Raw genomic sequence first — 23,390 nt, 5'->3', positions numbered from 1 at the left:
CAAGCGTTTCTGGAAGCGTTGCTAGTTTGACGGGTAAGTTTGAATTTTATGCGCGAGGAAAACGTTGCAACTTATATTTTAGCTTGTTTAAATTGGATTTTTTGGCGAAAACTTGCCATAAGAATAGGTAAAAACAAAACCGGAGTATAACAGAGCGTGTTTTGTAACGACACGTTTTTAGTTTCACGTAATATGTGTAAAATTATAGCTACTACTTGAGGTAAATTGTTTTTTTGAGTGTTTTAACGCTCTCAAGGGTTGTTTTAGTAGGGCGGAATTCGCTCCCCAGAGTTTATCATTTCACATTTTCAATTAAAAGTCTTGAAAATTTAAGTCACCTTTTCAATCACGAACTCAACGATATTGCATAGAACGATTGTGCTTGGTTCTTCTTTCCTTTTTCTTTTTCATATCTCTCTTTTCACCCCTTCCACTCCCATTTGTTTGTAAACAATAGTCAGCTGTTTGCTGTTGATGTCCCCCGGACCGAACGTCAAACTGTGGCGTCCGGTGCGCGCCGTGACGTCATCGCGCAACTATCGATTTTTCCAACGCACACAAAGAAGGCGCAGCGACACAGTGCGTAGCTGTCAAAAGTTTTCCATCGTCAAATTTTCCACCCAGAAGTGTGTTTGCTGGAGGACGATTGGTTTGGTTCCAAGTGTTTTCAATCGCGAGTTAGAAAGCAACCACCGGGTTCCGTCCCGCAACCAGGTGGTTGAAAATGTCCTCCAACGTGTTTCATCGCCGGTGTGGCAAGCGGATCACACTGACGAACGGGAACCGCACGGCAATGCGAAATGTGAGCGAGTTTAACCACGGGCTGGTGCTGAGTGGCGAACCCTTGCAGGACGATGTGCTGTTCGAGGTTCGGATCGACGAGAAGGTAAGCCTGGGAGTCAATTGGGTAACTCCAATTGTGAGGCCAATTCTAATCAAAACAAACACTCCCCCTCCTCGACAGATCCAAGCGTGGAGTGGCAGCATTGAGATTGGCATCACCACGGTCAACCCGGAGTCTACGGAGCTGCCACCATGTGCGATGAAGCTGCGCAACACCACCTGGGTAATGTCGGGCATATCCGTACTGAAGGACGGGCTGCTGCTGATGGAATCGTACGGGCTCGATCTGGAGAAGCTGGGCGAGGGCGATCGGGTCGGCGTGCAGCGGACGGCACGCGGTGAGCTCGTGTTTTACGTGAACGGCGATCCGCAGGGTGTGGCCGCCCGGGACATTCCGCGGCAGGTGTACGCGCTGGTGAACTTGTACGGTAAGTGTGTGCAGGTTACGATCACATCCGGCCAGCCGGCCGATCTGCCCGGCGAGTACGGTCCCTGCACCTCGTCGGAAGACATCAGCGCGTCGCCCCAAATCTCGCAAAACATCGACCTACCGATGTCGGTGGAGATGTCCGTCACGGGGGCAACGACGGCAACAACATCCACGGCCACCTGCGCCGTCGTCGCAGCAGCTTCTTCTAGCTCCGCAATCACGGACGGTGGTACTAGCGGCGTTGGCTCATCCGTGTCCGATCCGAGCGATAAGCTGCGGTTCCACACGCGCTGCGGCTCGCTGGTGAAGCTGAGTGCCAACTGCCGGACGGCGGAGCGGCGTCGCCCGCTGGACGAGTTCAACAATGGCGTCGTGATGACGCACCGGCCGCTGTGGGACAACGAGCTGTTCGAGATACGCATCGACCGGCTGGTGGACAAGTGGTCCGGCTCGATCGAGGTGGGCGTGACGACCCACTGCCCGTCGGCGCTGCAGTTTCCCGCCACGATGACCAATCTGCGCAGCGGCACGATCATGATGTCGGGCTGCGGCATACTCACCAACGGCAAGGGCACGCGCCGCGAGTACGGCGAGTTCAATCTGGACGAGCTGCGCGAAGGCGACCGCGTGGGCATGATGCGCAAAGCGAACGGCAACCTGCACTACTACATCAACGGGCGCGACCAGGGCGTGGCGGCGACGCGCGTCGCCCAAACGCTCTGGGGCGTGATCGACCTGTACGGCATGACGATCAAGGTGACGATCGTGGATCGGGACGAGCGCGAGCAGCGCAATTTGGTGACGCGCCGCAACCACCTGCTCAGCATGCCGGCCACAGTACAGGAGCTGCCGCTCGGTGTGGCCGGTATGGCGACACACGGAGGGATCGCCACGGTAGCAGGCACACCGTCCGAGGCGGAGTACGTCGGTGCCGGTTCGACCGCCCTACTGCTCGATCGGCTCACGTTCCATCCGACGTGTGGGTCGCACGCAAGCGTAACGCACAGTGGCCGCACCGCCCTGCGCCCGAACGCGTCGGACGATTTCAACAACGGTGTGGTGCTGACGCGCCGCCCGCTGCGCCCCAACGAGCTGTTCCAGGTGCGGCTCGAGCGCGTCGTTACGAAGTGGGCCGGCTCGATCGAGATGGGCGTGACGACGCACAGCCCGACCGAGCTGGACTTTCCCTTCACGATGACGAACGTTCGGACCGGCACGTGGATGATGACCGGCAATGGGGTGATGCACAACGGCATGACCGTGATCGAGCAGTACGGGCAGAATCTGGACCGGTTGCAGGTGGGCGATCGGGTCGGCGTGGTGCGCAAGGACGACGGGACGCTGCACTTCTGGGTGAACGGGATCGACCAAGGGCCGGCCGCGACGGGCGTCCCCGAGAAGGTGTACGGTGTGATCGATCTGTACGGGCAGGCGGCCCAGGCCAGCATCGTCGACACGTCCGAGTGCGGTACGCCCGACACGGGCAACTCGACCATCTCCAACACGACGCTCTTCCCGTCGGCCGAACCGCGCATGCGCTTCAACACGTGCGTGCACGGCCGCAACGCGCACATCATCAACGGGGGGCTGACCGCGTGCCGGCCGAAAGCGCTGGCCGAGTTTAACGACGCGATCGTGTTCAGCAGCCGGCCGCTCCGCCAGCGGGAACTGTTCGAGATCGCGCTCGACACGGTGGTCGACCGGTGGAACGGCAGCATCGAGATCGGCGTCACGGCCATGCGCCCCGACGAGCTGTCCCTGCCGAGCACGGCGACCGATCTCGAGCACGACACGATCATGGTTTCCGGCACGACGCTCCTGCTGAACGGGTGCACCGTCCGGAGCGACCTGCCGTTCGATCTCGACGCCCTCGGCCAGGGCTCGCGCGTCGGCGTCATGCGCAACGGGGACGCAATCCACTTCCTCGTGAACGGCATCGATCTGGGGGCGTTTTACGACTCGAAAGCACCGAACCTGTACGCGGTGGTCGATCTGTACGGGCAGTGCGCGCAGGTAAGCATAACGGCGCCAACGCACGCACCGGGAGCGGGCGCTTGCGCGGGCGTGGCCGGCAGTGTCGTCGGCCCGAACGGTGGCGATCTGCGGGCACCGTACGCGATCAGCGAAAACTCCCAGAGCCTGCAGGCGACGTCCGTCATACAGCCGATGGCACTGGTCGAGTCGAAGCACCGGTGGTCGTGCATTTCCGCCAGCAACACGGTCACGCTCGGGCACAACTGGACGCTGGCGACGCGCGGCACCAATGCGGCCCTGTCGCACTGTCTCGTCTTCTCCGACCGGCCGCTCGTGCCGGGCGAAACGTTCGAGATCAAAATCGTCCACGTGAATCCACTGTACGCGGGCTGCCTGCGGGTCGGCGCGACCGACCTGAACCTGTGCGACGAGCACGTGCGCAAAAACATTCCCATCAGCATGCGGCGCATCCCGGCGAACGTGTGGTACGCGAGCGGGAACGAGGTGCGGCACAACTCTACCCTGCTGCAGCGGGCGCTCGCGTCGCTCGAGTGGTTGCGGGTGGGCGATCGCATCGGCATCGAGCTGACCGCGGCGCGCACGCTGCGCATTCTGCTCAACTCGGAGGACATGAACATAACCTTCACCAGTCTGCCCGACTCGGTCGATGTGTTTGCGGTGGTGGAGCTGATCGGGAGCACCATGGCGGTGCAGGTCATCTCCTCGCAGGGGCCGTCATCTCCGCTGCGCCCGTGCAGCCTGCGCCTGCAGGACTCGCTCGAACTGGGACTGGATCCGCTCAACAAGCAGGACTCCATGCTGGAATCGATCGATTCCGACAGTCTCGCGATGGAGTTTTCCGAGCTGTATCTCGGCAAGAATGTGACCCTGCTCGAGGATCGCAAATCGGCCGCTCGGCATCAATCCTACAACCAGGCTGTGGTGTGCCTGTCCCGCCCGCTCTGCAAAGGACACAGCGTCAGTGTGCGCGTGAACGCCATCAACCCACAGTGGAAGGGTACGATCGCGGTCGGTGCGCTCGGGTCGGCACCAGGCGCTTCACCCGCCCAGTTTCCGTTCCCCACATCGGCCATCCTGTTCCGCCGGCCGTGCTGGATCGTTACGCACGATTATGTGAACATCAACGGCACCAAGACACAGTCCCGGTACGGTGAGCTGCTCGATGCGATACAGCCCGGCACGATCATTACGCTTACGCTGACGCATGCGGGCAGTTTGGTCATTACCTGCGGCCAGACACAGCTGGAGGAGCTGGCGACCGGGCTGCCCCATCACGTGTATCCCGTGTTCGATCTTTACGGCAAGTGCGAGCGGGTTACGATCTACAGCGGGGATCCGAAGAATGGTAGCCCGATCGCGGAGGAGTTGGCGATGCTGCCGAACGAACCGCAACGATCGGGTGGACCGGTATCGGTGGCAGCTGGCCCGTGTGATGCTGTTGGAGCTGGACCGGGTGCTCTTGTTCCGCAGGGAGGGTTAGAAAACGGTGAGAACGTCCCTCAGTGTGAGAAGGCCGATCTGGAGGTGCACGAGAAGGAAACGGATCAGACGGCTGCCGCCTCCCAGCAGCAGGTGGCGGCTGGTTCAAGCTCTTCAAACGCAATGTAAGTGTTTGACAAATTGTCAAGAGACACACAGAAGTTCACACAATTTCTTTTTCTTTTTAGGAGCCGCTCCGTGATGGACTGCGTGTCGGAGAATTTGCTGATGAATATTTCGATTAAAATCCGCACCGCCAACGAGGCGCGCAACCAGGAGCTGTCCAATTCTTGGTGAGTGGAGGCAGGATCGCTAGTGGTGGGAGCTCGGAATCGGAATTCCTATCCGATTCCGATTGCAGTGTTCGGAATCAATGCTGGGAATTCCGGTTTCCCGAGACGACTCCGATTTGCCCCGGAATCGGAATCAGAATTGACTCTGGTATTGGAATTGGCTCTGGAATCAGAATCAGCTCTGGCATTGAAATCAGAAGCTTCTTAGGGCCCGAACGCCTATTCTCAAGGAGATGTTGAAACCGAGCCCACTCTGATTTCAAAGCCCATTCCGATTACAGTGCCAATTCCGGAACCTATTCCAATTCTGGAACTTATTCTAATTCAAGAGCCAGTGTGAATTCTGGAGTCGATTCCGATTCTGGAACGGATGCCAGAGTCGATTCCGGACCTACTACCCGGTATCGATTCCAGACAACTCCGGAGATTCTAGTCCCTTTCGGAGTCAAATCCTGAACCTATTCCGATTCCGGAACTTATTCTAATTTCGGAGCCAATTCCTGTTTGCGATTCCGGAGCTGATTCCGGATTTGATTCCAGAAATTGATTCCGGACCTACTACCCGGGATCGATTCCAGACAACTCCGGAGCTATCGATTCCGGGAAAACTTCATTTTTTTCCCTTTATACCATTTAGAAGAAAAAATATTAACAAAATTGCACCCCACAGCTGCTTACGGGACTCGCTGCAGCTGCAGCACTCGACCAATCTGAACATCCAGCGCAGCCAGAGCACGCACCGGTTCAACGCGAACGCCATGCAGGGCAGCTACGACAGCAACCGGGGTGGTGGTGGTGGTGGTGGAGCCGGTGGCGATCAATCCATGAGCTCGGGCAACTACGACGAAGGATTTGAGGACTACCAGCATCGGCCCGGTGCTGTCTCAGCTCCCTCGGGCAGCACGTCCAATGGTGCCGTGTGCAGTACGGCTGCTGGCCCGGAACCGAGCACGGTCGATCGGGCGGAAAACACCGACACAAACTATCTGGACGATGTGGTCGAATCGGGCGCAGAGTTTAACAATCAGCTCGGCAGTACGGCAGCACCAACGTCCGCGGGGGGCGACGCGGAGTGTGATACGAACTTGACGGACGTCAATCAAAACCTAACGGCGGACGAATCGCTGGACGATGAGGAGGACGAGGATGAGGATGAGGATCGCGATCGTAACACGCTCGCAGCGAACAGTAGCCGACGGGCGAAGCTTGGCCTGCAGTTGCAATCGGTTGGTGGGAGCACTGGACCGGCGAACAACGGCTCATCTAGTGGGTCCGTTTCGTCCTCGTCCTTTGTAAGAATGCAGCAACGATTAGCACCGGAGGGTGCGGAAAATGAGGAAGATAATGATGGACAGCAGCGGTATAGGTCAGCTACTGCACCGGCGGCACCACCAGTGCCGGTCCATCCGGTGGTGGAGAACCGTGACTGCGACTATCTGAAGCTGGTGATGAGCTTCAAGCGCACGCTAATGCTTCCCGATGCGTTCTTCGTCGATGAACCGTGCGCCTGCTACTGTGCCGGGTGTTGCCAGCTACCAGTGGGTGGTAATACCGGCGGGACACTGAGGAACTGGGTACGCTTCCGGCTGAACCAGCAGACAGTGCTCGGCGGTGGTGGTGTTAACACGGCGGACGAGTTCGTCTGGACGACGGCGTACTACAACACGCGCGTGGACAAGATACGGTCCGTGCTGGATCACGGTCAACCGTTGCCGATTGGTAAGCGCATCCTTTAAAGAAAACAAAAAGAAGGAGGTATATAACTGTTTCCCTTTTCTTTGTTTCCCTTAGAAACCGGTCAACTCCTGCCGGAATCATCCACGCTGAACGATAACTTCATCCCCGGTACGCACATCCTGCTGCGCTCCGTACCGGATGCGGCCGAACCAGCGTCCAATGCGACGAGCACATCCTCGCACGTCGCCGGCTCCATCCGTGGACGCACCTTCCCCCTGCGCTACATGGTGAATGGACAGTTTTTCCACATTAAAACCGCCTTCGAGGTGCGCGTTCGTGCGCAATCTCTTTCCGCCGTCGATCATTCGGGCGCTGGGGAGGGATTGAATGCATCCACCGGTGGTGCGGGAGCTACTGGGACCGGTGGCTGTACGAGCGGCGTATCGACGGTACCGACTGCCGGGGGGATCGCTACCGGCACAGATTTCACATTCCGCTCCTGGACCACCAAGGAGGCCGATGCTTGCGTACTGACGGCTTTGTTGATCCATTTGGTGGCTAATTAATCGTCATCTCATTACATTCAAAGCTAGAGTTCAATGTAAAAGGCAGCTTCATAACAAAAACGGTAGATTTCATCGCGGGCAACTCTCACGCTAACTCTCTTTAGAATTTACTCATTTTCGCCTTATTTAAATCGCTTTTCACTAGTTCCGAAAACGAAGCTACTCTTTGTGATTTTTAGTTAGCTATATTTATTTGATTTACTTTATTCTCGTTTAGCGTTATAGTAATAAATAGTTAACATAAAGGCGCACGTTCGAAAAGGAAAAGCACACACTCCGTTCCGTTTTGTCAAATCCCGCGACTTTGCACGACAGGAAAATATATATAATCAAATTCATATTCGTATCAGATTTGAGAAGAACGAAAGGAAAGGAAACTGAAAAGAATACAGGCAAAACCCAAGTAACAAAAAAGAAGAAGTGAAACAAAACAGTAAGTAAGTTATTTATCAATTAGATTACAGTCTACGTTATGTATGTATGTATCGCAGCATTAAAACAAATGGTCTGCCATGTGTCCCGCCTCGTTTCAGCTCGCAAACTGACCCACTGGCCTCCCAAACCCAAACCCCTTGCCTTCCGCTCTCCTCTACATCGCATCGAAATGGAACCGGTGCGCCTCGAGCGAGCGCTGTATCCGATCTTCGCGCTTTTCCTTCGCGTACAGGATGAGTATCAGCAGCAGTATCACGAGACAGATCACGCCGAGCGCGATCACGCTCATCACGATCAGCTTGCTCGGCGTCACGAACAGCTGCGCCTTCCAGCGCTCCGGCTCGTCGATCGGGTTCGGCACCACGATCATCTGCGAGTTCGGTATGAGCTGCGTCCAGGTGCGCGAATGGTTCCACAGCCCCACCGTCAGCGAGTCGACAAAGTTGGGCGTCCGGCCCAGCCCGAACGTCGTGAACGGCAGATGGAGCGACAGGTAGGCGGACTGGGGCAGCTGGGCCGACGCACCGTGCTGCGGTTCCCCGTCCTGCGTCGTCGTGTTGTACTCGATCCGTGGCCCGGGCAGGTTCGTCCCGAACGTGCGCTTCTTCCTCCCGAGAGGCGTTAAAATCTTCGGTCCACTGCTATTGCTCAGCCCGGTCAGCACGATCACCTTCACGAAGTTGGCATCGTAGTCGAGCGAGTTGCGGAACGCGACCGGCCGCGTCCCGTTGCCGTGCCGCTCGACAAAGATCGCGTCCAGTATGCCGTCGTTGTAGAAGTCGAAAAACGAACCCATCATCGTACCGTTCGAGAACGGGGCCAGCGCCTTCCAGCGCACCACGAACGTGCGCGTCATGTGGTTGCAGGCGCTCTTCTCGCACGGCACGTTCTCCAGCAGGAAGGTTTGCATCTGGTCGCCCGATTTCGTCAGCGTGGCGAGCAGGTCCGGATAGCCGTCCAGGTTGAAGTCGCCGCCGCGCAGCGTTATGCTCTGCGTCGCCCAGCTCGACCGGTCCGGCACGACAAAGTGCCACGCGTCGTTGTGGTCGTCCTTGAAGTCGATCTGCAGATCGTGCAGATGGTTGCCGTGGTGCACGAAGATGCTCGAGTTGACGCACTTCGCGTCGAAGCACATCGGGAACACGGGCAGCAGGCTGCCGTCCAGCTCCACGTCCAGGAAGATGGCCCGCCCCACGTGCTTGTTGTAGTTGCCCTCGGGGAAGTTGATCTTGTGGCTGAAGCGGAACTTTTCGTGGCTGTTCACGCCCAGCCACACCTCGAACCCGGCCGTCGTCGTTAGAAACAGGTCCGCGGTAAAGTCTTTGTTCAGGTCGAGCACCGCGTGCGAATGCGGGACGGACAGTTCCGCCCCGTGCGTACCATCCATCGGCACCGTAAACTGTCCCCGCTGGCCATGGTCGTCCGGCTTTTTGAAGATCCAAAACGTTCGCTTCCGCTCCGTATCCATGCCGAACAGATCGATGATAAAGTCGTTATCGTAGTCGAGTGCCAGCGGCTGGCCGACCATTTCGATCAGCGGCTTCGCGTCCTCCGCCGTACAGTTCATCACTTCCGCCGCGCCCCAGTTGATGTACACGTACGTCCGGGCATCGTCGCCCCCGTCCGGCTGCACCGTAAACATCACGTCCATGTACGCGTCCCCATCAAAGTCGCCCGGCACGACGCTGGTGATCTTGTGCCGCCGGAACTCACACTTCGGACCCTCCCGGAGCAGCGGCTTGTCGTCGCTGCCGAGCAGTATCTGCAGCGTGTGGAAGTTGTCCCGCAGCACGAACACGTCCGTCAGCTCGTCCGAGTTGAAGTCGCCGTACGCGGCCGGAATCGCATCGGTCAGCTTGTCGAACACGGTGCTGGTGATGTCGATGATGTCACCCGCCCGGACCGCACTGTGCCGCTGGTCGATCGATAGCGGGAGTAGGTACACGAGCAGCAGGTGCGCCGCCGATAGGAAGTGAAATTTCATCGCTGCTCGTTGGGTGGGTGTTGGGGCGGTTGGGGAGATAGTTTTCTTCGGCTGCTCAGGGGGCTTTTCACTGGGGCAGATGGGAAAACGCAATTCACCACGTCCGGCTACGGAGCCACATTGCACAATCGGTATTTCCGTCTATCTCGCAGACACACACGCGCGAGGCTCTTCCAAATGATCGTTCGTTTTTTGCTGGGCACTAATTCGGCCCCGAGACAAGAGATTAAAGCAGTTGATTGTTTATTTATGATTCACTGTACGCAGCGTAGCCAGCAGATTCGTGTATGTGTGTTTGGCTGTTTTTTCATCAACTCTGCGTTCTTTCTTTATCAGCTGTGAGGTGTATAGAGGTGCTTTGTTTGACAGCCAAGGTGTATAGAGAGATTGGTTCCCAAAGAGCAAAAAATCGACAACGTGACAGATGCACTCGGGGAAACGGGCAGTTGCGCTCGTTTGAAAATGAGAAATGGAAAACATATCAATTTTACTTATTTTCTTTATCATTTTCGTGTTGAAATAGTTCGAGATTCGAGGAGAAAATATTGAGAAAATTTGCCATTCAGTTTTTGTCTTTTGCTACAATTATGTAATTGAATAAAAAAAAAACTTTTTTCCGGAGCCAACTCCGGAATCGCATCCAGAATTAGATCCGGAATCATCTCCGTAATAGACTCCGGAATCGGAATCGATTTCAGCATCAAAATCGGCTCCGAAATCGATTCCGAACACGGAATCGAAATTGAGAAGATCCGATTCCGAGCTCCCACCACTAATGAGAAGCTGTCTAAGGCAGCGGTCAGTACTTCGCCGCATGCGATTTTGCCGCAAGCTTTTGTATGGGATTTGACGTTAATGACAGCACTTGCGAATATGCCGCATGCGGCGATGCGGCAAAATCAAAATCATTTGATTTTGCCGCATCGCCGCATGCGATTTTATTTCAGATGACAAATGCCTAAAATCATATCAATGAATGATTATCTTTATAAAGAAACAACAAAATATCATTATAATACCTTGAAAAGCTAGAAAATTGAGAAAACTCTTTTCTTGCCGCATGCGGCAAAATCGCATGCGGCGAAGTTCTGACCATTACCTAAGCCCTAAAGACATTTCTGCCTGATTTACGTCCAATGTATGAATTGTATTCGTGTTTTATGCGGTAAAGGAATAATTTCTTATGTAAAAAAAAAAATTCATTGTTTATTTACGATATCAATCAAAACAACACGAGAATAAAATTTAAATAACAAGCTCTTTCCTGCTCACACCACACCAAAGCTGCATAGTGCGAGGCTTCCCCGTACCCGTCATTCGAGCTCGGGTAGCACACTGCTCGAAAGTACACCCTCAACCACCGCACGCGACACGCGCATCTATTTACCCAACCACGCCATTTTGTGCGGTGGTGTGCGTGCCAGCCAGCCTCCACAATCGTGCTGGCTCTCCCTATCGCTCTTTCATTCGCGCAGCCACGCACACTAGCAACCTGTTGCTTTCTTCCGCTCGCCAAAACAGCAGCGGCGCTTTCATGGTGCCATCTCTCTCTCTCTCACACACACAGCAGTTTCTGGCGAGAGGGAACCAGCCCAACAGCAGCAGCAGCAGGCGAATAGTCTGACGCCGCGCTTTCGGGGTAGTAGTGCGTCGTCGTGTGCCTCATTTCGCGTGAACGCGTTTTTATTCCCATTTTTCCTTTGTTTTTTCTTTTCATTTCGCCTTGATTTTTGCAATCCTTCGTTTCGTTCAACGAGCACGGCCACGCACGGGTTTTATGAGTTTTACAGTGCACGCACGAAATGTACGCTTACTCGCCGTACGCAGAATTGTGATTTGCTCAGCGAAAAAAGAAAACCACCATCGACTGCTTGTGTGACAACGCGCCAGGGGTGTTCCACTCCAACATTCCGACCTGTTTTTTTGTGTGTGTATTGTGGGTTTTTTTTTTGGAATATTTTTTGCTGGCCCTCCCCGCAGCAGGCAGGGTCTGTCACGCTTGGTGTGGTGTGTGCTGGGCGAACGACGATGATGATGGCGTGGTGCGGCGCTTTGTGATGAAATAATGGAAAAGTACAGCCAATGTGACGCATCGTGCCAGAAGCAGCAGTGTGTTTTCTTTGAAAGGTAACCGAAAGCAAAAAATAATATCCAACGCCTTGTGTGTGACTACGTGTATTCGTATACCTATATATTTCCGACATATTTGTTTCCCCATTTGCATTGTGTGGCATCTACTCTACTCCCTGTCCTGCAGTGTGTGCGTGCGTGTATGTGTATGTGTGAGTGTGTGCGATAGTCTCTTGCTGGGCCGTTAGCCGCCCCTTCTGCGGGACTTGCTTCTGTAGGGTTACTGTGCTCTCCGCTCGAAGAGAAAGGCACATAATTGTAGTAGTAGGCTGGCATGGAGAAGAAGAAGAAGAAGAAACAACCGCCCCAAAGCAAGACACAGGGGCCTGCGTTTTTTTTACGATCAGCAGCAGCAGAAGCAGGCTCCGCAAGTGAAGAAAGAAGTGAAAAGCGGCGGATGAAGCAACTTCCACGCGAACGAATGAACGAACGGTAAAGGGGCGAGGGGGGGGGTCAGGGGATGCGCCCATCTGTGCGGTGTGGGGTGAGATGGCGTTGTGCACCAGGAAAAATCTAACAAGGCCAACCACACCGTAAAAGCCATCGGTAACGTGTGTGTATATATGTATGTGTGTGTGAGTGAGGGATGAAGAGAATAAGGGCGAGCGGTATGGTGCATTGTGCGACGCGAAGTTTTACTAAACGAAAGACACCGAAGAAGGAAGAAAGCAAAAGAACGGCCCCGAAGAAGTGAAGGCAAAACAGCGTGAAAGGGAAAGAAAGAAGCGAAAGAAAGCCCAGTGTGCGCTTGTGTTAGAGCGAGACGGCGCACTCATCCAGCACGACTGCTGCTTCGCTGTGTGTTGTGTGAACACAGGGGTAGTGGTTGCGGGTTGTGCTTCGCGGAAGAAGAGCTGAAGAAGTGTGCAAAAACACAAAACGGGAACATAAACACACACACAAACACAGCCGTTTCATAGCCGTTCCCGGATCAAAGCAACAGTGTGCGGAGTGTACAGGAGACGGCCACCGTCGCCGGCTCCTACCCTGCCACTACCCCCGCACCAATAAACAACAGGAGAAACAAATGCCCTTTTTCGTGTGTGTGTGACTCCGTGGTCCATGAAACGGGGGAGAAGAGCATCACAAAGAAGAAGCAGAAGCAAAAGAAAGAGGCAAAAGTCAACCCGTTTGTGTAGTGCAGAAAGCTGTTTTCCGAAAACGTAGAGAAGCGCGCCCTGTCTTTTTCGCTCTTTCTCGCTCTCTCTTTTCCTCTCCCGTATGGTTGTGTGATGTGTGTGTGTGTGTGTGTGTGTGTGTGTGTGTGTGTTGCGTTGTTCGCCATCATACATGTCCCATCCAAACACAACATCCCTTCCGCCATCTGCATTGAAGCAACAACGAAGCGAGAGGGAAGCGAGGAGATAAACAAAACCCATCAAACGGATTCCCTTTCCTGTGTGTGCGTGTGTGCGCGTGCGAGTGAGAGAGTGCATGTGTGTGTGTGTGTGTGTGTGTACATGACCATACGCAAGCCACACTGCCTGCCGCTGCGTAGGTCTCTCTCCCTGTCTGGTTTTGGTCCGTTTCGCCGCGAAACTCTGCCAGGCGGAGAGCAGTGAGGGGGGCAGGCTGTGGAACGGTTTTAATGGCGGCTACACGTTGACATAGGCACACGCGCGCGGCGAGGCAGTATAGTATTGTAATATATATATTTGGGAAACAAAACAACCCTGTGGACCGGTTCTGGCGGATACCTTGGGCGGCTGCCCATTAACATATTGACGGGTTAATATTTCCATTTTGTTTTGTATTTTTGTTTTCTTTTTTTGTAGAGGAGGAAGCAACCGACAGACGACAGCGTTAGCGTCATCGCGCAACCGTCCATTCCGTCCAGCGGGGTAGCATTGAGTGGTATTAGTATTTACCACACGCGCGCGCACACACACAGACAGCAGCATCTCCGATGCCAACGCACTCTTACGCCGGCCACCACGGTATGGCGACCTTAAACTACAGAACGCCCTCGGCGGCGCCAGCACCCGCGAACGGTGTTGGGTCGATCCACCAGCAGCACCAACACCACCAGCAGCATCATAACCATCACAGCAGCAGCAGCAGCAGCAACCACTACCACCACCTTCACCGGCCGCAGCAGCATCTTCATCATCATCCTGCTGCGTCCGGTGTGCCGAAAAGCAGCATGCTGTCGATGTACAGCGGACTGACCATGAACATTCCTCCCACCGGTGCCGGGGCGGCGGCAGGTGGTTATCTGCACCAACAGCAGCAGCAGCATCATCATCAACCGCAGCCACCGTCGTATGCGCCTCCATCTGCCCCAACAACAACAACAACAACAACAACAATGGGGCAACAACCGACGGTCGTCCCGCCAGCGCCAGCAATGGTTGAGGAGGAGGAGGATGATTTTTTGAGCGAAATTACGATCCAGTTTGATGACGAGGTGCAAACACTGTACGTAGGTCCGGTGGAAATTATTGACGGTAAAGGTGGCGGCGGCGGCGGAGCGACTGAACCGACGAAGAAAGCATCGCCACCGCCACCACAGCCGCCCGCAGCAACACCGGCGAGTGGCCGTTCGCGGGAACGCTTGCAGGAGGAGCGAGCGATCGTCACACTCGAACCCGTTGGCGGTAGAACGAAAAGCCAACCATTACCGATGTACCTGCAGCAGCAACAACAGCAGCATCAGCTGCAACAACAGCTGCAGCATCAATTGCAGCAGCAGCAGCAGCAACAACAGCAGCAACAACAACACAAGCAGAATCAACTGTTGCAGAAGCAGAAGCTGAAGCAGAACAAGCTAAAGCAGCAGAAGCAGCAGCTGCGCCAACAGGAGCTCCAGTTGCAGCAGCAGAAACAGAAAGAGCTACAGCTGCAGCAGCAGAAGCAGCAGGAGCTGCAGCGCCAACAGCAACAGAAGCAGCAGGAGCTGCAGCGCCAGCAGGAGCTGCAGCGCCAGCAGGAGCTGCAGCGCCAGCAGGAGCTGCAGCGCCAGCAGGAGCTACAGCGCCAGCAGAAACAGCACGAGCAGCAGCAGCAACGCCAGAAACAGCAGGAACTGCAACGGCAGCAACAGAAGCAGGAATTGAAACGACAGCAGCAGCAGCAGCAACAGCAGGACGAGCTGCGGCAGCAGCGGTACAATCAGCAGATGATGCTGAAGAAGCAGGCGCTGCAGCAGCAGATCAATCTCCTGAGCGACCAGAACCTGCTACCGAACGGCTTGAAGGCGTTTCACGATATACAGCTTCAGTTGAACGCGCAGCGTCTTCAACAGCAACAGCAGCAGCAGCAGCAGCAAAAGCAGTCCCAGCCACAGTCGAAACCACTGCCGCCACCACCACCACCACCACCATCAACACATCAACCACCCGCGTACGTGAACAATCAGCAGCTCATCCAGGAGTTGCATCAGCAGCAGCAGTTGGCACTGCAATTCCAGCAGCTGCGTCATCTTCAGAACAGTATGTTCCCGTCCACGCTGCCGGAATCTCACGCACCGCTGCCAGCGTCCGGGGCGGCGCAACCGGTGCTACCATGGCCCAAGGTGTGCGTAAAACAGGCGCCGATGCTTAACTTTGTACGACACAACGGCTCGCCCAGTGGTGGCAGCAGCAGCAGCAGTAGCAGCAGCAGTACTAGCAGTGGCTACTCGTCCAGTAGTAGGGATGCCGGTGTGGTGGGTAGCACGAAACGACCACCGGCAGCAACCCCGTTGCCGGTGGAGCGAAAAGCGCCGCAGAAGCAACTGGAGGCGGCAGCATCGCACCCGGTGCCGACGCCGCGCCCTGTCCAGATGACCGAAACGGGACCGCTCGGTGATGTGGCGCCGGCCACGGTACTGCAATCGCTACCGACACCGGTACAAACGGCCACCGTGCGGGCGGCAGTCGAAGCTCCCAAGGCACAACCGCCACGACCGCCACCGCCGGTCGAAACGATCGAACAGCAACAACCGACCGAGCTACTGCTGACACGACTCAAGCAAGAGCCTTTGTCCGAGGAAGTGGACGAGCAGGTGCAGGAGACGGAGAAAGGGGAGAATATTCCGGTGCCGGAACAGCCGATCGTGACAACACCGTTCGTAGCGCCACCGGTAGCATCATCTCCGCGGCCACCAACACCCACACCGCCAGCCACATCGCCGCCTCCCCTCATCGACACCAAACCGACCATCATCATCATGCCCGAAGTGAACGTGTTTGAACCTGCTACAGCACCGGCGGCGGTGGCGGCAGTTCCCATCGCTGCGCTGGAAACAAGCGTGCTGTCTGCTGTTGCCGCTGCTGCGTCAATGACAGCGACCGCCACGGACGAGGGTGTGACGGCGGTGAATGACGCAGTTGCTGTTTCACCGGTTGAAGCTGCTGAGGCTGCAGCAAATGGCGTCGACGTAGCGGCGGCGGCTGCTGCCGCCGCTATCGTTGCCCTTGGTGAGCGGGAGCGAAGCAAGGATGATGAAATTCAGCAAGCCATGACGAATGGCGATGATGGTGGAGCGGTTGATGTTGCTGCTGCTGCTGCTGCTGCTGAGGCTGGCACGCAACAGACAACCGTGGAGGAACAGACGACGGAGGAGCAGCGGAAGGAGGCGGTGTGTTCACCCGCATTGCCCGTGCATGTGGCTGCGACTGTCGGTACGTATTGGTAACACACGCACACACACACTCACGCATGTGTGTGTATGTGGCTGTGTGCTTCACATCATTCGCTTTTGAAGCTGTTACGCGTTTTTCGAATGTGCAATGTGTTGGCGAACATTTAACAGGTTGATAATCGAACGTCGAACGTAAATGGTTAATTTAAAAAATGTTTAAAAATTGCTGAAAATTATTTAAATCCAACGGATTTTTGTTGTTGAATATTTTAAATTGCTTTTTTTATTAATTACCTTCAATCTTAAATTAATTATTGTAAAGTAAAACTTTTGCCAAGGTTAACACTACATTCACAAGCATCCAATTGGATGGAAAAGGGCCCACCGTATAGAAAGCTAAAGCATTAGCAAAATAATGATTAAATTGCCAAAAAAAAGGAAAAAACATCTTTTTTGTTAATTTTAATCGCTAGCGCGACACTGCACATCTTTCGCGCTAGTATGCCTGTATGTGTATGTGTGTGTGCCGCGCTGCATACTTGTTTCTTTCCGCACCAATACACGCAACATTTACCCGGCGGCCGGTTATGTTTCGTTAGGCGCGGTCCACATGGACGACGACACATTGGTTTGCCTGGTTGCGTATGTATTGCCGCGCGTCATAGCCGCGCCATCCTGCTGCGTTGCGTTGCACGCCACCGCTTCCAGCGGCAAACCAGTTGGCTTGTGTCGACGTCAGCACTTGCTTCGATCAGGTGTGCGTGAAAAACAAAATGGAGCTGCCTGGTGGCTCGTACGACCGCTCACTACACCATATGCCCGGTGTTTGGTTCCGTTGGTGCAGTTAGTCTCGTGGACATGGGTGAATTATTGGTTTAGATTATTTTTAAATTAGCGTATACAGTGTATATTATATAGATAATATTGCACGGCCAAGTGTAACGGTCGGTAACGATTGTAGGGAGAAAAACTTTATCGATCCTCTTGGTGAGAAGTTCATGTGAGTGAAGAACCATGCTGCTCCATCAACTGTTTTGTGATGGGGGAGAAAATCAATTAATCAATTTGTTACTTGCTAACACATTCTAAAGCACATTTCGCTGCGCACGCTTCATCGCTTCGTAATTCAAAAATATAATACTAATATTTACTATTATTCTTTTTAGCCCCTAAACCTCTAAAACAACTGCAGCTAGCGCAAGCACCGTCTGTTGTGAAACGTGGCCGCGGACGGCCTCCGAAATCATCATATCAGAAATCTCTTCCCTCGACCCCAACGGCAGCTCCTTCGAAACTTGTTCAAACAACACTTTCGACGGGACGGAAAAGTGGAAAAACTACACTTGTAAACAACAGCAATGAAGGGGTGGAACCTTCCATTGCAACCGCAACCGATGCGTTGGCAAGCAGCAATAGTAGTGAGCCACCAGGGGTAAAGGAATTAGTAGTCCTACCGCAGGCTGCAAAGGTGAAAGTAGAACATCGAGCACAAACAGCGGCTACTGAAGAAAGCGAATCCGCAAGAACCGAACTCGTAAGCTCCTCCTCCCCCTCTCTACCTATCTCGACCGAGCCCGCTGCAGTGGCTGCAATGTGTGAAAAGGAACCGAAAGTAAGCGACAAACCTTCCCAGCCCGATGCTACGAATGGTAGCGACGAACCTGCCCACACGGTGGCGCAATCTGGCGAGCTGAAAAAGACTTCAAAGAAGAAAGGATACATATCAGTGGCGAGCCTTTTCGCGCCCGTAAAGACTGCACGCAAGGAGCAGCAGGCACCACAGCAGACTCCAAAACAGGAACCCCCGGTGGAGGAGAGCAATGATGAGTCGGCAGCAGCACCTGTTGTGGGGAGTGAAACGACTGAATCTGCATCGAACGACCAACACCAACAACTACCAACGAATGTAGCTGAAGTGAGTGCGAGCGTTGCCGAGGACGTAGCTGAAAATAAGACTGAGCAAAGCGTATCATCACCACAACCCGCGGTCGATACGGCACACGATGATATGGTGGAAGTGAACGGGCTTAGCAACTTACCGGAAGCGACCAAAGTGCAGCCGGTTGTGCTTCCGGCGGAAGTGCCGAAAGAGAGCGGCCGGGAGGGCAGCGTTGCTAGTGGCGACAGTGGGGAGTCTTGCGCTTCGTCCTCATCCACAGAAGAAGCGGTCGGCGTAGCGATAGAGGTGACGAAACAGTCGACCGCAGGGCCGGTGGGTGTGGACACGCTGAAAGAATCTTCCCCTGCCAGTGACAGCGGTATCGAATCGGTGAACGAATCTGGCCCGCCGGCAGCTAGCAGCAGTGTGCCGAAAAGGCCCCGGGGACGCCCAAAGTCCACCGTGAGCTTTGCGGGTGCGTCAGCCAAGGAAGACAAACCGTCCCAGCAGCCGGATCAGGCAAAGCTGCAGCAGCAGCAGCAACAGCCGCTGGTTAAGGAGGAAAAAGAGCTGAAACCACGCCCTGCCCGACGCAAATCCATCCACAATGCTAGCCTCGCCAGCGAGAAGGAAGACGGTGCAGAAGAGGAGGAATCGGCGGTGGTAGCGACGCCGGCTCGAACCGCCGGGAAGCGGGCAGTGCGTACCGCGCGCAAACCGTCCGTCAAAGCGAAGGAAGCGGCCGAATCGGCGGAGGTCGAACAGCAGGCTGCTGCAGAGGCGGTGGCGGTTGCGGTGGCAACGTCGGCAGGTGGCGAGGCCGGAACAAAGTGTAGTAAGTGTGAGCTGTGCTTCAAGACTGAGCTGTGGTACAGGAAGCATCTAATCAACGTTCACGGCATGGAGCCGGAGGAGGTAACACGATTGTTGTTGGCGGAGGGTAGCAGTGAGAGCAAAGGTTCGTCGCCTGCTGTTCCAGAAGTGGCAGCAGCAGCACCAGAACCAGCGATACTTACGAACGGTGGCGATGAGACAACGAAGCAAGTGTCGACCGTCGGTGAAACGGTGGAAGCAGCTGCTGCCGTTGCCGACGAAAGCTTACAAAACGGGCACAGCGACGAAGTGGCGCAAACGACGAACCTTTCACCAGTGGCCGCAGTTCCTTCCAAGCTTGCTCAAACGTCACCGTCGACGGGACGAAAAAGGAAATCAACGCCCTACCATGAAGAGGAGGAACCTTCTATTCCAACCTCAACCGATGCGTTGGCAGGCAGCAATAACAGTGAGCCCGCACTGCCCGTAAAGGAATTAGTAGTCCTACCGCCGGCTGCCAAGGTGAAAGTGGAACATCGGGCACAAAAAGCGACCACCGAGGAGACCGAATCTCCCCCGACCGAGCTTGCCCCGGGGCAGCAGCTCGCGAAGCGGCGCAAATCGAGCATTACGCCCATCGCCACCGAAGCAACGAAGCAGGAGAAGCCCGACCCGGACGATCCGGACAAGCTGACGCCGTTCGAAAGCGCCAAAGTGACCGTGCTCGAGTCGGAGATGACGGGCGAAACGCACTACACGTGCACGATCTGTGGCGGCCAGTTCACGGGGAAGGCCACGATCAAGGAGCATCTCGACACGGTGCACGCGGCCATCAAGCGCCGGTCGTGCGAGTACTGTGGCCGCACCTTCCTGCAGACGGGCGATCTGACGCGCCACGTGCGCATCCACACGGGCCAGCGGCCGTTCAAGTGTCCGGTGGTGGAGTGCAGCTTCGCCTTCATCTCGTCCGGCGATCTGCACAAGCACGTGCGGCGCCACAACCAGCAGCCGATGCCGAAGCCGCACGTGTGCGACCAGTGCGGCAAAGACTTTGAGCGCTCGTACGATCTGAAGCGGCACAAGACGATGCACGCGAAGAGCGAGCCCGACTTCAAGGGCATTACGTGCGGGGTGTGCGGGAAGGTGTTTGCCCGGCGCGACCAGTTCCGGGCGCACACGTACCGGCACATCGGCTATCGGCCGTACCAGTGCGAGATCTGTGGCAAATCGTTTACCGATCCGAGCAACTACTCCAAGCACGCCCGGCTGCACGAGATGGACGGGGTGGAGGTGGTGTGCAACTTCTGCAACCGGCCGTTCAAGAACAAGAGCGCCATCTCGAAGCACATCTTTCACTGTCAGCAGAAGATGGCCGGTGCTGCGTCGAACAACAAGGGCGAAAAACGGGACGGTGCTTCGAAAAAGGGAGCCAGTAAGGAGGGAGGAGGCAAGAAAAGTCGCCGCGTTGGTGTGGCGATCGGGTACGGCAAGGATGGTGGTGCTAGTGGTGGGGGGATGATGGTTAAACCGAAGCAGGAAAAGGCGGCCGACGAGTCCGAGCAGCCGTCGCCGGTGGCGATGGAAACGGCGAACGGAGGCGCGGCTATGAACGGTGCACGCACAAAGCAGGCGGCGAAGAAGAAGCACAAGCGGCGACGTATGCGAACGCCTTCCTCAACCGAGGAGGAGGACGATGAGGGCGATGAGCAGGAGGAGATGGATGATGACGACGACGACAGCGGGGACGATTTTCGACCCGACACATCCGAGCTGGCCAGCTTGGGCGTGACGGTGAAGCGGGAACGGCGCAGCAGAAAGAGTGGTGGCGTTGCAGTAGCGGCTGCCACGGAGGCGTAAGGCGGAGAGAACAAGGTGTTTATAAACCCCACGTGTGCGCGATGCTTAAGGTTTTAGTAGGAGGAGGAGGATGGGAGGAGTGTTCAGTACTTCCAGTTGCTGTTTTTTTTCAACGCTCAACTCACAGTAGGCGACGAAGAACATTGGGGATAATCGTGTGTACATGGTCCAACCAGCTTGTTTGGGGCTGGAAAGTTTATGATAAGCAATAATGACATACATACCGTGTGTATGTGTGTGATAGAGATATTATATACATACAGAGAGAGAGAGAGAGAGAGAGAGAAAAGGTGGCCTGCATTTTCGCTGCATTAGTAGAGGTAGCGTGCCAAACGGTACTGTAAGAGGTCTTCGTATATTCGATTTAATTGAAATACTATACTGCAAGGGAACTGAGAATGTGGAAAACAATTAGAATTGAGAAGAGAAAGTGAGAGATAGAGATAGAGATAGAGAGAGTCCCATACCTTTTTGTGTGGGACTATATTTTACACTTACACCTACTTAAAAGTGGTCTTAGCCTGGTAGGATAGGAGAACCTAGAGGGACCTCCCACAGATTTGTGGAGAATCTTGAATTATCATCGTCATTATCAAGCAAAGTTAAAACAAGCAGAAAACAGAGAGAGAGAAAGGGTTCGTCGCTTACACTCTTTTCATTTTTAAATGCGACTGTATTTTTAATGCGTTTACAATGGAGGGGTGTTTTCTTAAACACTAAACCGTGCAGCTAAAGCGCGCGCTCGCTCTCTCGCTTTCGACAAGGACAATGGCATACGAAGCAAAATTAAAGCTACTAGTTGCCAGTCGGGGGAAAGAAAGGTTCCACGTTTCGATGATGCAAGCGCCAATATCAATCTCTCCATAGTGTTGCAACTTTATTCGAACGATTCTCTTAACTTATTCTACCCACAGCAGCAACAACAACAACACAATGGCAAACTGATTCCCGTTTTGCGTTAATGTACTATTTTCTCTTAAGCGCTTTTAGTTAGTAAGATATGCAGCAGCAGCAGTTATGAATAGTGTTTTTTTTCTCCTTCATTTAATTACTTTTTTGTACGTACGCCCTAGAATTTGATAAGTTAATTTGTAACATATACATATACTTGCCCGCGAGACCGCCGCAGCACACCTGTTTTGTTCCCTGTCACACTGTTCCAACCAGTGTCTTATTTTTCTCTCTCTGGCTCGCATTTCGTGTTTCGCATTTAGTTTAAAATGAAGATCCCAGAACAAACACACACGCATGTACAGGAGAAAGGAGTAGTGAAGCAAGCACAAAAGCGAATTGTTTGCCGAAAGCAGTTTTTTGCTCTAGTGATAAGCATGAAAAGACAACAAAACAAATACGGTTTTTTTTTAAACATTCCGGACAGTTTTTTAGGTAACACAGACACAGCATTTCTTCTTGAATTCTTGAACTCTTTGTGGGTGGTTTTTGTTGTTCATTTTGGGATAAATATCGCCACTTTGAAAAGATCAAGCGACGAGCGCCGCGTGTGTCCATAAGAGTATTCCATTTTGCATTTTCCCTTTTCATTGATCTATTGAAACTGAAAAAGGCAGCAGAAGCAGCAATGCAAAGCAAACAAAAAACACTAATCAAAGGCTTTTGTGTGTGTTGTGGCGGAACACATTTTCTTTTCGATGGTGTTGTTGTCGTAATGGGCCAGAAATACATTTCCATATGCGGTTTTGCCTATGCTTGGTGTAACAACGAGCCAGGTGTAAGATAAATGGCGAAAAGCCATAACAATGATAGTGTGTGTGTATTCCTTTTGTTTTGCGTTAGCACAGTAACAACAACAACAACAAAAAAGACAGATATTATTTGATTTATATATTGCTGACAATATTATAATACATATATTATTATTATGATTCCATTTCTTCCTCCCTCCCTAATATTTTTTTTGGCTTAATGTGTGAACTCTTGAACCGAAGAATAGGGAAGGAAGGAAGGAAAAAAGAGAGAGAAAGAGAGAAAAACGCCTACAATGATAGCATTCCCGAAATATACAAGTAAGCAAATACACAAAAACATTTTGGAACAAAACAAACGGAAGGGGAAAGAAAACATAATCAAACGTGTAAGATTTTTGGAGCGGTATTTTGTGTGGAAAGATATAATCATCCCCCCTGCAAACAGAGTGTGATTGAAGTATTTTGAGAGAGGAAACTTTAAAATTAAACGATTTCGCCACCCGTCTCGCCCCCTCCCCAACTCGCGTGGACTATTTTGGAGTTGAGACGGGAAAGGGTGAAAGAAAGTTATTTGTAAAAAAGGGAAGGAAACACAGGCAACGAAGGAAAAAGACACACATTTTTTGTATTTAAAAGGAACGCCGACGAAAAACCAACAAATAAAATGTAGCCAACGGTCACTAATATATGGGGTCCGTTATTATTTTTTTCTAAACCATCGTTGTGTCGTTTTTTTTAT

The 23,390-nt window shown here is 53.7% G+C and overlaps 3 protein-coding genes across 4 annotated transcripts; 2 read left to right on the top strand and 1 right to left on the bottom strand.

Moving 5' to 3' along the window:
• The first annotated feature begins 497 nt into the window (after positions 1-497).
• Positions 498-7,621, top strand: LOC1280706 (neuralized-like protein 4). Its single transcript, XM_061655117.1, has 5 exons — positions 498-886; positions 965-4,872; positions 4,936-5,040; positions 5,711-6,759; positions 6,832-7,621. Exons 1-5 carry the CDS (start codon positions 725-727, stop codon positions 7,281-7,283), a joined length of 5,676 nt encoding a protein of 1,891 aa, XP_061511101.1. The 5' UTR covers positions 498-724; the 3' UTR covers positions 7,284-7,621.
• LOC1280707 (T-cell immunomodulatory protein) lies at positions 7,456-10,078 on the bottom strand. The gene has a single exon (XM_320569.4). The coding sequence runs from the start codon at positions 9,700-9,702 to the stop codon at positions 7,873-7,875; it is 1,830 nt and encodes a 609-aa protein (XP_320569.3). The 5' UTR covers positions 9,703-10,078; the 3' UTR covers positions 7,456-7,872.
• Positions 10,079-11,309: 1,231 nt separating this feature from the next.
• LOC3291462 (serine/threonine-protein kinase Wnk) lies at positions 11,310-23,366 on the top strand. 2 transcript variants are annotated; one of them, XM_061662550.1, is made up of 3 exons: positions 11,310-11,829; positions 13,610-16,436; positions 17,563-23,366. In XM_061662550.1, the coding sequence occupies exons 2-3, from the start codon at positions 13,739-13,741 to the stop codon at positions 20,943-20,945; spliced, it is 6,081 nt and encodes a 2,026-aa protein (XP_061518534.1). In that variant the 5' UTR covers positions 11,310-11,829; positions 13,610-13,738; the 3' UTR covers positions 20,946-23,366. The 2 variants fall into 2 exon arrangements, with proteins under 2 accessions (XP_061518534.1, XP_061518535.1); XM_061662551.1 differs by having other exon boundaries at positions 11,310-13,474; positions 13,608-16,436.
• The last annotated feature ends 24 nt before the right edge of the window (positions 23,367-23,390 follow it).

This window comes from Anopheles gambiae, chromosome 3 (genome assembly GCF_943734735.2).
Source record: "Anopheles gambiae chromosome 3, idAnoGambNW_F1_1, whole genome shotgun sequence".
Classification (NCBI taxonomy): Eukaryota; Metazoa; Arthropoda; class Insecta; order Diptera; family Culicidae; genus Anopheles; species Anopheles gambiae.
Note: the sequence above shows the minus strand (reverse complement) of the source record. Positions and strands in the feature narration are given on the sequence as shown.